The sequence below is a fragment of the Crassostrea angulata genome, chromosome 7 (genome assembly GCF_025612915.1).
Source record: "Crassostrea angulata isolate pt1a10 chromosome 7, ASM2561291v2, whole genome shotgun sequence".
Classification (NCBI taxonomy): Eukaryota; Metazoa; Mollusca; class Bivalvia; order Ostreida; family Ostreidae; genus Magallana; species Magallana angulata.
The window spans coordinates 4,537,278-4,550,619 of record NC_069117.1 but is presented as its reverse complement, the minus strand read 5'-3'; the positions used below and the strand labels follow the sequence as shown (position 1 = coordinate 4,550,619).

The following is a 13,342-nucleotide window of genomic DNA, read 5'->3' as shown; positions in this document are numbered from 1 at the left end:
TCTGAAATAGTATTTAAACATGTTTTCATAACATAAATAGTAAAGTTGATAAGGACCTAGTTCAATATTGACTGCTAAATTTGATGCTTTTCAATGTACACCTAGAATATCTTTGAATATATGATTTTGAATTTTTTCAAATGGAAAACATTCTGAAGATTTTATATCTCGTTTATAGTCTGAGATCCATATTTCAGATCCATATGTTATAATTGGTACAATCATTGAATGGTATAGTTTAAGTTACACTTGAACTGAAAGGTTATTATTTCCAGGTATACTTGATTTTAGTGCATAATATGCCTTTTTAGCTCGTTCTGAAAGTAAATTGTTCAGAGGCAAACTTAAGCTTTCCATTTGATGAAAACACTAGTCCTAAGTATTTATATTGATCTGTTATAGGTACAATATTATGCTTATAATAAAAACTATACATGTCTTTCACTGTTGCTTTTCTGGAGAAAATCATTGCATTGGTTTTATCCATATTGTAACTGCCAATCAGTACAATATTTTTACAAAGAATTTAGACAATGTTGGATCCCAGATGGAGATTCAAAAATTAAAACTAATTAAGTCATCAGCAAAAAACATGTGATTAACAGGCATTGAATCTAAATATGCTGGTAAAGTATCTGAACTATGCACGTATTCTAAAATGTCATCAACATATAAATTAAACAGAGTAGGACTTACATTGTCTCCTTGTTTAACTCCGCGATTGGCTCTGAATGGTTCACTCAACGTTGTTATATTTTTACATGAATACTTTGTGTTAGAGTACACATCACATAAAAGTTTATAAGAGTTGCCACCGATACCTTTCTAATACATGAGTGCATACCTCCATACAGTATCAAATGCTTTTGAGAAGTCAATATAACATGCATACAAGTTGTCTTTCTTTTTACCCAAGTATTTATTGACCAAAGTTTTGAGTATGAAAATACTGACTTAATAAATTATTATTTTCTAGATAGTTGAAAAATACTTGTGAAAAGTTTCCCCAAACTAGTGACACTTAATCCTCTGTAGTTATTTGTGTCATTAGGATCTCCACTTTTGTACAAGGATGTGATCACTGATAAGTTCCAAGATTCAGGCATTTTGCCATTATTTAGTATGATATTAAATACTTTTGTTAAAACTGGTAATAGAACATCACTACTTGTTTTGATAAATTCACTTAGAATCAAATCATTACCTGCAGAATTTTTGTTTTTAGTTTAACATTGCTCTGTCCGATTTCGTTAGAAGTGAAGGGATAGTCCAACGGATTATTTTGTTATAAGGATTGACATGTCGGCCGAGCTGATTGCTGCATTTAGGCAGGTGCTTATATTTTTTGCTGGGTTAACTGTCAGAGTTTTCTTGGTAAGCCTGTTCAATTATGGATAATAATGTCGTAAAGTCCGAATCATGTATATGAGGTGTTTGATAACAGATTGGTCCATTAATGACCTTTCGTAACGAAAGATTTCAGACTTTAAGACTTTTTTGAAATTCCATGCAATTTTGTTTGGAAAAATACCAGTCTCCAGTAAGAAGTTAGATATATACTCTTCTAGGGAGTATTTGTGAAGAACTGAGGTTATGTCTTTATTTGACTTATCCAAAGGAGGTATCTCGCTTGTCGTAAAAATATGTAAATTAATTGTCTGAAAAAGAATATTGTTTAAGCTAGGAAGTCATGGGAAAAGTTACACAGTTAAAAAAAAAATATAATTTGTTTTTTCCAATGCATGACGTGGTAAGTCTTAGACCTACTACATGTATACACTTTCGCAAATATCTGACTGCGTTAATGTTTTCAGGCCTTGAATGTATTTGACGGTAAAATGTTGTTATTATAGCATACTGGGGATAATCTTATTATTAACAAAAATATTTTTAACGCCAGGCGCTTGTGTATAACCCATAGTTTTTGTTGTGCATTAGAAAAAAAAGAAGGGGGTGGTGGTGGTGACTAAATGTTGAACATACATAAAATGATTGACTGTTGAAGAAAAAATTTGTTTAAAAATTCAAAAATATCATGTCAAATAGAAAAGACATGATATTGTGAAATGTTGAGAAGTCAAAAATTCTAATATTGTGTCGGACGAACAAAAGAATGGCCAATTTTAGAGAGAGAGAGAAAATATGTTGGACACTAGGGATGCTACAGATATTAACCTCACGTGTTTGTAAAAAGAATACATATTTTTCAATTTTGTGTCAGTATGTTTTGTGTATCCATTGTCACTTTGCTCCTTGAACACACGAAAACAAATATGTATTTTGAAGTCCTCAAGGAATATAGGCGAATAAGATGGTACAGATGCCTTTTGATTTCGTTTCATGTTTTAAAATATTTTAAGGTACACCGGTATATATAATCGAATCTTCAGCGATCCAAAGCTCGGAATTTTTAAAATACCTAATATTTTTGTTTAGTGTGCAATTTTATAAAATGATTCTAATGTTTGGTGGGTCATCTTCATCCTTTCGTTCATGTAAAGTCAGTTATATTATACAATGACAAAAATAGAGAGCATATAGGCTCACTTTATGCATTTAATTGATTGTGAGGGAAATATGAAGATTTATTCCCCCATGAAAATTCATATTTCTTGAGGGCAACGCCCGAGGGAAATATGATTTTTCCTGGGGAACAAATCTTCACATTTTCCTCACAATCATGCAATACATTGTTAATTATACCAAACGACAGGTGATAATTTAGAATTTTTAATACACTGTAGACAATTTAGAAATTTTTAATAGAGATAATCATTTAATTACATCGTATGCTCATCCACAGGATTTTTCATAAGCATGGAATGAAAATTCGAGGGATGGGATATGATGAGAACACGACGATGACAGCGAAATATGAGGTTTTATTGCATGACACGTGATTGTCTAGAACAAATAATACTCTTTCTATAAAAGAAAGTCGACTTTCCAAGGAAACTCGGCGCATAATGACAACAAATTCATTTTTGGTGCAATTGATTTATAAATGGTGTCGAGTTGTATACAATTGAGAGTATTTCAGGTACAATTAAGTAAACACTTTCACATGCTGTACTCACATTTAACTAGCGCTCTCTCCCCATATCTCTCTCTCTCTCTATCCATCTCTCTCTCTCTCTCTCTCTCTCTCTCTCTCTCTCTCTCTCTCTCTCTCTCTCTCTCTGCCAATCTCTGTCAACAGACCACCTCACATCGACGTTTGATTGCTCACAGACATTTGGCACCTCACGTTCATATCACATGTAAGCGTGAACAAGCTCCTACACTTACATATAGGACTATTTATTGCACTAAGCCCAGGCTACAGGGGTGCTCAGTATGTTTCCAACTACTGCACCCTCTGATAAATATAATAAATATATCGGTGCACAATTTGATTATAATGTAGTGAAATAAACATTATTATATGACGACGTTTTTTCCAAGTATTCTTTACAGTTTACCCTTTCAAAGGCGAGTTGCTTTGATATCTTAAGCGTGTACTAGTAATTAATTACACGTGCAAGGAGTTAATCGCGCTGTTTTGTAGTTCTTTAACTCCGTTTCAGGGCCACAGTGTGAATGGCTCAGTCTGGTGGTACTTCGTCTGTTGACAGGAAGGAGGGACGACGAAAACATTTGGATTCGGAATACCCTCGACCAAGTTGTAGAATCGGTTAGAGATTGAATCGGTGACATTGGCGCCGCCTAGCAGGATGTCCTCGCTTGATAAATAACAATTATTGAGCGTGAAGGATATGTAGCGTCGAGCGTCTATAAATAAAAGAAAAGCCCATAGTTATAGATCATCCACATGTTTATAGCAAATTTTACCTAAAACCTCATATACAACATTCATACGACGGAAATTTGCTAATGTATGCAAATTTACACATGAGTTACTTTCAGAAGTAAAATTTTAATTTGCTAAGCGTTCAGATGATTTGTGTACTGTAAGTGAATCCTCAAAATGATATTCAAAATACGAAGATGGACCGCTTCGCAATTCAGACGAAAAGGGGTATTTTCTTACTAAAATAGTTGGGTATAGGACTAGATTTTGGATATTTCCGAATCAAAGAAACTATTATATAGGTCCAACCCACTGGTTGATAGGACAGAATCGTACTTTATGTCTGTAAATACGAAACTTACCGCGGTAGTATGTGGATTTTTTTTTAAAAAAGAAGAAAAATTTCTTAAAATTTTGTGAAAAGTTGGAAAATGTTTGGCTACAGCCCCGGCCCGAACACGTTGCATGTTAAGAAAGAGGTAGCCATTGCTATCTTTTTATAGTGTCTTCAGCGGAATGTAGGAGGACTGGAAACCTCTTTGATATTGCTACAGAATTCAATATATGCAAAATTTAATTTGCACATAGTCCTGATTAGGTGCAGATTTACTCAACTGTGCAAAATTTGCATATGATGAGCAAATCCATGCGACAAAAATTGCACACGTAAGTAAATTTACATATGTATAAAGTATACTGATGTATGCAAATCATGACGTATGGATGAGGTATAAGACGCATGTATAATTGTAATCGTCAGCTATTCAAATAATCATTGCTCACTGTGCCGAAGGGGGGAGGCGTCTGACCACTGTTGGAGGACAATGTTCTCCCCGGGGCCTCCCATCGTGTACTCGTCCACAAACGTGGCGTTTGGCGGGATTTCGATGTCCCTCCAGGGCCGGGCTGGGGCCTTGGTACAGTTCCGAGTCCTTAGGTCCACCTTGTATTCTACCCCCTCATTGGCTAGCACAAGGTACTCGTAAAATCTGAAAATGGAAACGCTAGAGGTTATATTTGACATTTTCACAATATAAGGAGTCTTGCAAGCCAATAAAACTTTGGCCATAATTTACACTATGACTAAGTAAAAAATCAAAATAGTTTAATTTTAAGATTTGAGAGTTTTCTATGTCCTTATATAGAGCTCTACATCTCAAAGGGATTAAAAAAGTCTACACTCAACAAAACTTTGAAGTGTTCACCCAAAAATAGAATAATTTGAAAATTACGAAATAAAATAATATGAAATTTTCAACATTTAGTAACCGATACTTCTTTTCATCAATAGCGCAGATAAAGTAAGACAACAGCGATTGAAATCAATTATCTGTGACGAAACGTCAAAACAGTAAATTAGTATTTTTCTGCGCATGCTTAATATGATTGACAATATATTTTTAGTGATTGAAATTAGTCTTTGGTGATAGTTAAAAAAGAAAAACACTGTACGTTTGCTGTCTTTTTTGTACTCGACATTGTTTAAATAATAAGCAATCGAGAGGAAACGTCATTTTGATATCTTTTTTTTTCACCCATTTCCATCGGCAACTTAGCGCAAACCAAAAGCTCTGAGCGAAATTCAACCTAACCGGAAGTGTTTGTGATATTTAGCAAAGGTCAAGGTCTCTGGTTGCAATCAGGGGTCAAGGACATCATTCTTAAGTATTTGATAGTTAAGTGTTAATCAGTCACTCGACGACAAGACAAATAAATGTGCTTATTTATTTAGGAAAAAACATTAAACTGGGTGAACACTTAGAAGTTTTGTTGAGTGTATAAATGGCCACGTCCATCTTGCATCTGGATGCAGTGTTTATTGTATACATTACCGTCTTCCCGGTGTAAACTCGCTCAGTTCCTCGAAGATCGCTTCACGTTTGTTTACAGCATCGTAGTTAAACATGAATCGGTTTACTCTGTTCTCTACGTAATCCAGCTGAACGACTCTAGCCTGTTAAAGAAATCATGGAATAGTATACTATTGCCGACGACTTTAAATTTGACAAGTCTTGTCTGTCAATAAAACATTAATACTGTTCATAAACTGTTCAGATAATTTATCCGGGGGGGGGGGTGTTCGAGGGATATTTATGTCTGATGGGGAGAGAGTGGGTCCGGTGTTGTATAGCAGTTTTTCCCCCATAGTAGCTTTCCCCCCGGAAAACCTACTATATAGTAGCCTTTCCCCCCGGGGGTAAAAGCTACTATATAGTAGCTTTTCCCCCATAGTAGGGTTTCTCCCGCACGTTTTTGGTTCAGATTTTATAAAAAAATATTTATGGAAATCCAGTAAGGATTAAAATAAATGTTTCTACACTCCCATGTTGCATACATGTATATCTGCATTCATCTGTACAGGTTAAGTTTCGTTTTGCCGATTTATTATCTTTATAGACGATGCTGAAAGTTGAACATGTGTGTAATGGAATTACACATAGAACTTATTTTAGGTAATTTATTGAAAAATTTTTTACAAGTTAAACACTTAAATTCATAATTCTGTGTTCTGAAATTGTATTAAACGAGAATGTTTTAAGAATTTCTTGATAAATCTATCAGACTGTTTGTCTGTTTGTGAAAATTTCATCCAGGCTAAACCTCTGTTTTAGAGAAATTTTGTTTCCGATGTTTCAGAGCCCGATTTTTAAAATCCTATTATAATATTTATAGTGCATATTCTTTAGGGTCCAATGTCTCATAAACTAGAGATGACCATATCACCATATTTTTATAGTGGCAAAGGTTTACCACTTGAAGATGACTTTGAAAATTTCAGCCCTCAGGATAGGGACCCTTAATGTTTCAGGGCCCGATGTTTAAAACCCCATTATAATGATTGAATAGTGTTCTATGAGTGGTGACCCGAATCTCAAATTCTAGAGATGACCAATTAACCATATTTTCACAGTGATAGTGGTATACCACTAGAAGATGACACCGAAAATTTAAGCCCCCATGCAGGGTAGGAGCCTTTGTTGTTTTCGAGCCCGATGTTTGAAATCCAATGATAAAGAATATGTATTTTTAGGGCCCCATATCTCAAAAACTATAGATGACCACATGAACATATTTTTACGGTCATTTAAAAGTAAAACCATCATTTAAAAATACCCAACCACTCATATATTTCTTTATCAAAATGATTGAAAATTACTTTAATTCTGCTGCTTTTTTTTTTTAATTTTACAAACAAATTTTTTAAAAAGGTACGCGGGTAAAATTCTTTATTCTTCAAAACATTTAATCAATTCATAAGATGACTAATGATATAATAGATAATTAGATAAATAAATCAATGAACGTTTATTCATAAAAGGAGAAACCGAAAATCAAAAATAAATAACCAACCTAAGCGCATATACGACTTTTTTACTTGTTAGTTGATTAGAAAAACAAGCTTATATTTTAAAAAAAGTCAGCTCATCACAATATATGTGTTGGTTGTTTTTGGAGGGGTTTTTTGTTTTGTATTTTTAATTACCCTTGTTTAATTGTTCGAAGAAATAATATGGTACACAAGTAAATCTTTATTGCAAAAATATGAATCAAATAGTATAAATTTTTAGGTAATGGAATCGTACATCTTGATTTATATGGCATCGTTTTCAAAATTGTATATTTATAAATCACGTTGCAAACTTAAAAGTGGAAAAATTAGCAAATAGTGAGTGACAATATAAACATAAAGTTAGTTCAAGATCCATTTCACATTTTCCAAAGTAACCAGCAAAGATACCGACATTGTTCTGGTTGTGAAGACATTTCATTGTTTTTTAAAATGTTTAAATCATAATATCTCGCGTTTCGTAGAAATGTGCTTAAAAATATGAATATGCGTAACTTTAAAACGAAATGGTAAACACTAACTTCACATATGCTTTTAATACATAATTAAAATACCCCTTACCCATGATTTAGAACCCCATCAATCAAAGTAAAACTAAAACATTTCAGTTTCTCATCAATCATTGCATCCTGTCTCCCGTTTGATATTTAGCATAAGAAATATATATTTGTTTTTAAGATCGTCAATTCTAACGGTATTAATTTAAAATTGATAACCTTTTGGACGAAGGGAGTAATACATTTCCACTTTTTATTCCCTTCCTCTACAAAATTAAGTCAAGATTGGCGAGAAGCTTATACATTGATGGTAATACATTGGAAAATTAAATTTCCAAACCAGCGTATTTTCACTCAAATATGTTCTCGCGTGTTCATAACCTGTGGATAAGCATCGATTAGATGAAAAAGATTCGAGGTACTGTAGACGTACTTTTGTCCGCGTGGTATTAATTTACGCTATGAACGCGGGCACAAATTTTCCGCGGAATTTTTTCCCAGTGTACTTAAAGTGCATTTTGGAATGAAATTTCGAAATTGCATTACATGAATAAGGATAATCGGAAGTTCCTACATTATATAACACTTGCATATATGTGTACCCAATGTATATCGTTTTTATCTATGCAAACTGTCAAACAAATTTGTATTGAGAATTCACATAATAAATAATTTAATCTCCTAAAGATTTGAATTTTCTGTAAACCCAGCTTGAGATAACGGTATTCCGAAATCCGTGTAAAAGGTGTTCCAAAAAGGGGTGAGAACAGGAGAAATAAACGATGATGACACATGCATGTTATGAAGGCGCATGCCTTAGTTCATATTTGGGGTTGAAAAACCCTGTATTTTATTCTATGTATTTTATTAAATGCCATAATTATCCTTTTTTGTGAGAAATTAATATCATATCAGTTATTGCAAATTATTGTCACGAGTGGTCCGCAATAAACATGGCCGGAAAGTAAAAATGGGGGAAAATCCACTATATAGTAGGTTTTCCGTGGGGGTAATCTGGCTATAAAAAGGGGGAAAGCCCACTATATAGTCAGCTTTCCGTGGGGGAAAAACTGCTATATAGCCATTTTTCCGGGGGGAAGAACTGCTATATAGCCATTTTTCCGGGGGGAAAGATGGCTAGGGGGAAAAGGCACTATATAACACCGGGACATATTTTACGTAATATATACGTAATTTCGGTAGGGAGTCCGAACCTGACCTGACTCCCTGCCCAATGATCCGCGCATGCCATTTTCTGACTATATTGTTGATTCTAGCCGTGAAATGAAAAAAAATGTATTACAATTTACTGACTTCTAACTGGACGACTCTGGACCATCAATATAATCACGGTCATTGTATCGACTACTGACTACTAACTGAAGGATGTCCATTAACAGAATCAAGGATATCATTGCTATGTCATGCTGTTTACTGAATACAAAATGGATGATGTCAATGGAAGCAAGAATATCGTTTACTGGATGATGTCAATGGAAGCAATAATATTATTGCTATATACTGACTTCTAACTAGATGATGTCAATGGAAGCAATAATATTATTGCTATATACTGACTTCTAACTAGATGATGTCAATGGAAGCATTAATATTATTGCTATATACTGACTTCTAACTAGATGATGTCAATGGAAGCAATAATATTATTGCTATATACTGACTTCTAACTAGATGATGTCAATGGAAGCATTAATATTATTGCTATATACTGACTTCTAACTAGATGATGTCAATGGAAGCAATAATATTATTGCTATATACTGACTTCTAACTAGATGATGTCAATGGAAGCAATAATATTATTGCTATATACTGACTTCTAACTAGATGATGTCAATGGAAGCAATAATATTATTGCTATATACTGACTTCTAACTAGATGATGTCAATGGAAGCAATAATATTATTGCTATATACTGACTTCTAACTAGATGATGTCAATGGAAGAATAATATTATTGCTATATACTGACTTCTAACTAGATGATGTCAATGGAAGCAATAATATTATTGCTATATACTGACTTCTAACTAGATGATGTCAATGGAAGCAATAATATTATTGCTATATACTGACTTCTAACTAGATGATGTCAATGGAAGAATAATATTATTGCTATATACTGACTTCTAACTAGATGATGTCAATAGAGGCAAACATGTTTTTGCTATTTATTGACTACTAACTGGATGACGTCAATAAAAGTAAGAATATTTTTGCTATTAACTGACTATACGAACTAGATAACCTCAATAGAAGCGAGAGTATTTAGCTATAAATTTACTGACCTCTGACAAGATGATCTCAATAGAAGCAAGAATATTATTGTTATTTAAAGCCTTCTTACTAGACGACCTCTATAAAAGCAAGAACGATTTGCTATTTACTGATTACTAGATGACGTCAATAAAAGCAAGGATATTATTTCTATTAGATCTAATGGCTACTCACTCATTAGATGACGTCAATAGAAGCAATAGAAACATGTACTGTTGATATTTACCGACTTCTGACTAGATAGCTTCAATAGAAGCAGGACTATTATTGCTGTAATAGATGGTATTGCTATTTACTGAGTTTATATTCACCACTGACGGTTACAGTTTATTGTGATTACAATATTGATAGATTAAACGACTACCAACTAGATTGATAATATTTGTCTGTTGTTCCAGAATTACAAACATGGTTCATTTTACTGAATTGTTATTTCAGTAAATCAGTATATAATGGTTTTAGTCTATTTGACTTTTCATGACTGGATGGTTTTACCGTTTTAGTATCTAAATTGAAAATGCGCGCCAGCTTGAAAAACTATAAATGTTGTTTTGCAGTAATTGACAACCATTTCCCTTCAAATGAGATGTTTCATCACAGAATGAAATTACTTATACAGTATACGGTGGCGTCTCATTGAATGGGTTATAAACGCCTTCTCAATTGTCTAATTCACACTTTGCAGAAGTTGTTTCCTTTTGCGGGGCCAACTAAAAGGTTAAAAAGAAAAAAACTCAACTTTCCCTTTCTTTAAGCAACCAAATATTTGGGAGTCCTGTGATGAAATCTCTTTGAATTTGATTTATTAATTCGATATGTGGGTTATCCCAACCTGGGGTAGTCAAAATACACAACTGAAACGAATTCTTATAATGTTACAAACCTCTAAACCACAAAGACTACTGTGAGAAAGATATCCCCTCCCCCCCCCCCCCCACCCACATCCCCGCCCTAGATGGCGACCAGGGAACATTTTGTAAAGAGTAGATTGGTCCATTTCCAACGATTTTCCATATACTTAAATAAATTTACAATGAACTTCTATTATAGCTTATACATATGTAATTTGTGATAAAATAAATTGAAGTACGAGGGATTTTAAGGCGGTTTTAAAGGACACAATAGGGTAAAAGAGGCTGCGAGTTTATATATATGCATGTATATAAGATTAAGCTTTTTACAGCTTCCTGACAGCGAGGCCATAGTTAAGTTTATTAAGCGAATTACTTTCACAGGTATATCGTAAGTTTAGAAGAGTAAAAGTAAGATTCAAGGAAATGACCGAAAACGTTAAAGATGAAGTTACCTGAAACTGTGATGGAGCGACACATCGCTTGGGTTCCTGCGCACCTGTCAGGTAAACAGTCCCCAGGGCAGCTGTGAGGAAAACGAGTACCCCCTTCATAGTGTGAGTGTGTACGGGGGAGTGAGACGGCGTGACGGTACAGGACGGGAGATGTCTGTGCAGTGATCGGCAGTTATCCTCGTGATAACGGCGGACCTTTGATTGCCTGAGGAGATGGGGGACTTCGACCACTCGACTACTGTGTTATCTGGCGGCCATACTGCCGTGTATTTGTTACAATACCCCAATCAACTTATCTAGACTGTGGTTCCTTGCTGTGAGACGGTGACCCGATGTATAGGTTTATACATGCATGTTTGGGATGTACTTCGGGGTGCGGCGTAGAAAACAATTAAGCTTAATTAAATGACCTCTCATTTGACAAGTTTCTGGTGACACAATCTATTGATAAACATCGAATGATGTTACACTAGCTGTACATACATTGTATTCTGTATATATACAACAGAAAGTGACAAAATAGGGTAATTATGTTAATAAAAAGTGTAATATATGTTTGGAATTAAATGTACTGTTGTACCAGGGGCATATGGCATTTTGATTTTATTTTTTTTAAATTATGGAGTGTAATTCATTGAGAGAGAGAGAGAGAGAGAGAGAGAGAGAGAGAGAGAGAGAGAGAGAGAGAGAGAGAGTATGGACAGCATTGTAACGAGTTGGATAAGATTCGCATATGATTTCTAGTAAGCATCAAAATATCTATTATTCGCATCAGAATTGATTAAATTGCAACATATGTAAATTTGCATTAAAATATAAACTAAGGTATATGACTAGTTTTCAATGCACATTTCTTTCTTTCTGTTGAAATTCTTATAACACTGGCAGGGATATTCATATAATTTTTCTGCTTTTAAAAATGAAATTGACAGACCCACGATCCCTTGTCGTGTAATATGACTCCCTATACCGCTGTGTGGAAACCTCCTGTGGGGGAGAGAGCGGTGCATACCCCGGACTGTGGCCTGAGACGAACAAGTCCCATACCTTGTCCGAAAGACAGAGCAAGACACTGCATGTATTCACTCTCTCAATGAAATTGCGTTTTATCATATTCATGTGTAAATATGTACATGAAGTCTATAGTACTGAGTATTAAAGTTCATCAACTCTTTGATAAGAGAGATACTGACTTTTTATATTTCCATATCCATACATTTGTGTACGAACTAACCAAATTACTAAACTCACTAAACTAAATGTATAATTTATTAAGGGGAGAGTTTTCCCTTGATTCTATTTAACGAAATATTAAACATATTTATGAAGAAAAATGTCTAAAGTAAGGAATTTATCATATAACATATTTTCTCTCCTGACAATTTTACAACCTGGCATAGAAATGGTTGAGAAAGAAATCATGTATAATTTTAAAACTATGTTTTTTTCGCAGAAAATTTGCATACGAAAAAGTTATCGTTATTCAAAATGACTGAATACCAACAAACTAAAACATAATCTAAAAAAATTAATTAAAAGGGACTTGACTTTTAGAACGTGTTTACTAAAAAAGATTTTCCAGACTATTTACAATCAAGCCAGTTTTTGGTGAACATTTTATCTGTACACAGATATAACTAAAACCCACAAAAATCTGTATTTTCTCTCTTTTTTAAATTAATGGTCAATAAAGTAGCCTTTCTGTCAATTTATATTCTCATAATTTTTAGAAACAAGTAAATCTTCAATGTAAGAGCAATCGAAAAATAAACAAGCATTCTGAGAGTATTGCATAAGCAACAGGCACGTAGCATCGTTTTTGAAAGTGGGGGGGGGGGGGGGGGGGGGAAGCCAGACCCAACCAAAAAATCTTGACAACCAAAAAAAAAAAAAAAAGAAAGAAAATTAAAGTTTTCAAAAATCTTCAAAATCCTAATCCGTGGGGGAAAGGGGGAGGAGTTACTAAACTATACCTCCAATTTTCTTCCCTGCCAAAATTTTTTTCCCTCCAAATCATGAAATTCCTAATCCGTGGAGGGGGGGGGGTGTAACTTCAATTTGACTCCTCATTTCCTATTTTCATATCAATTTTTTACTTACTT

At 34.1% G+C, this 13,342-nt stretch overlaps 1 protein-coding gene across 1 annotated transcript; it reads right to left on the bottom strand.

Moving 5' to 3' along the window:
* Positions 1–2,840: 2,840 nt before the first annotated feature.
* LOC128157305 (mammalian ependymin-related protein 1-like) lies at positions 2,841–11,428 on the bottom strand. Its single transcript, XM_052819797.1, has 4 exons — positions 11,241–11,428; positions 5,623–5,744; positions 4,574–4,779; positions 2,841–3,771 (listed from the first exon to the last, which is right to left on the bottom strand). Exons 1-4 carry the CDS (start codon positions 11,337–11,339, stop codon positions 3,563–3,565), a joined length of 636 nt encoding a protein of 211 aa, XP_052675757.1. The 5' UTR covers positions 11,340–11,428; the 3' UTR covers positions 2,841–3,562.
* Between the last annotated feature and the right edge of the window lie 1,914 nt (positions 11,429–13,342).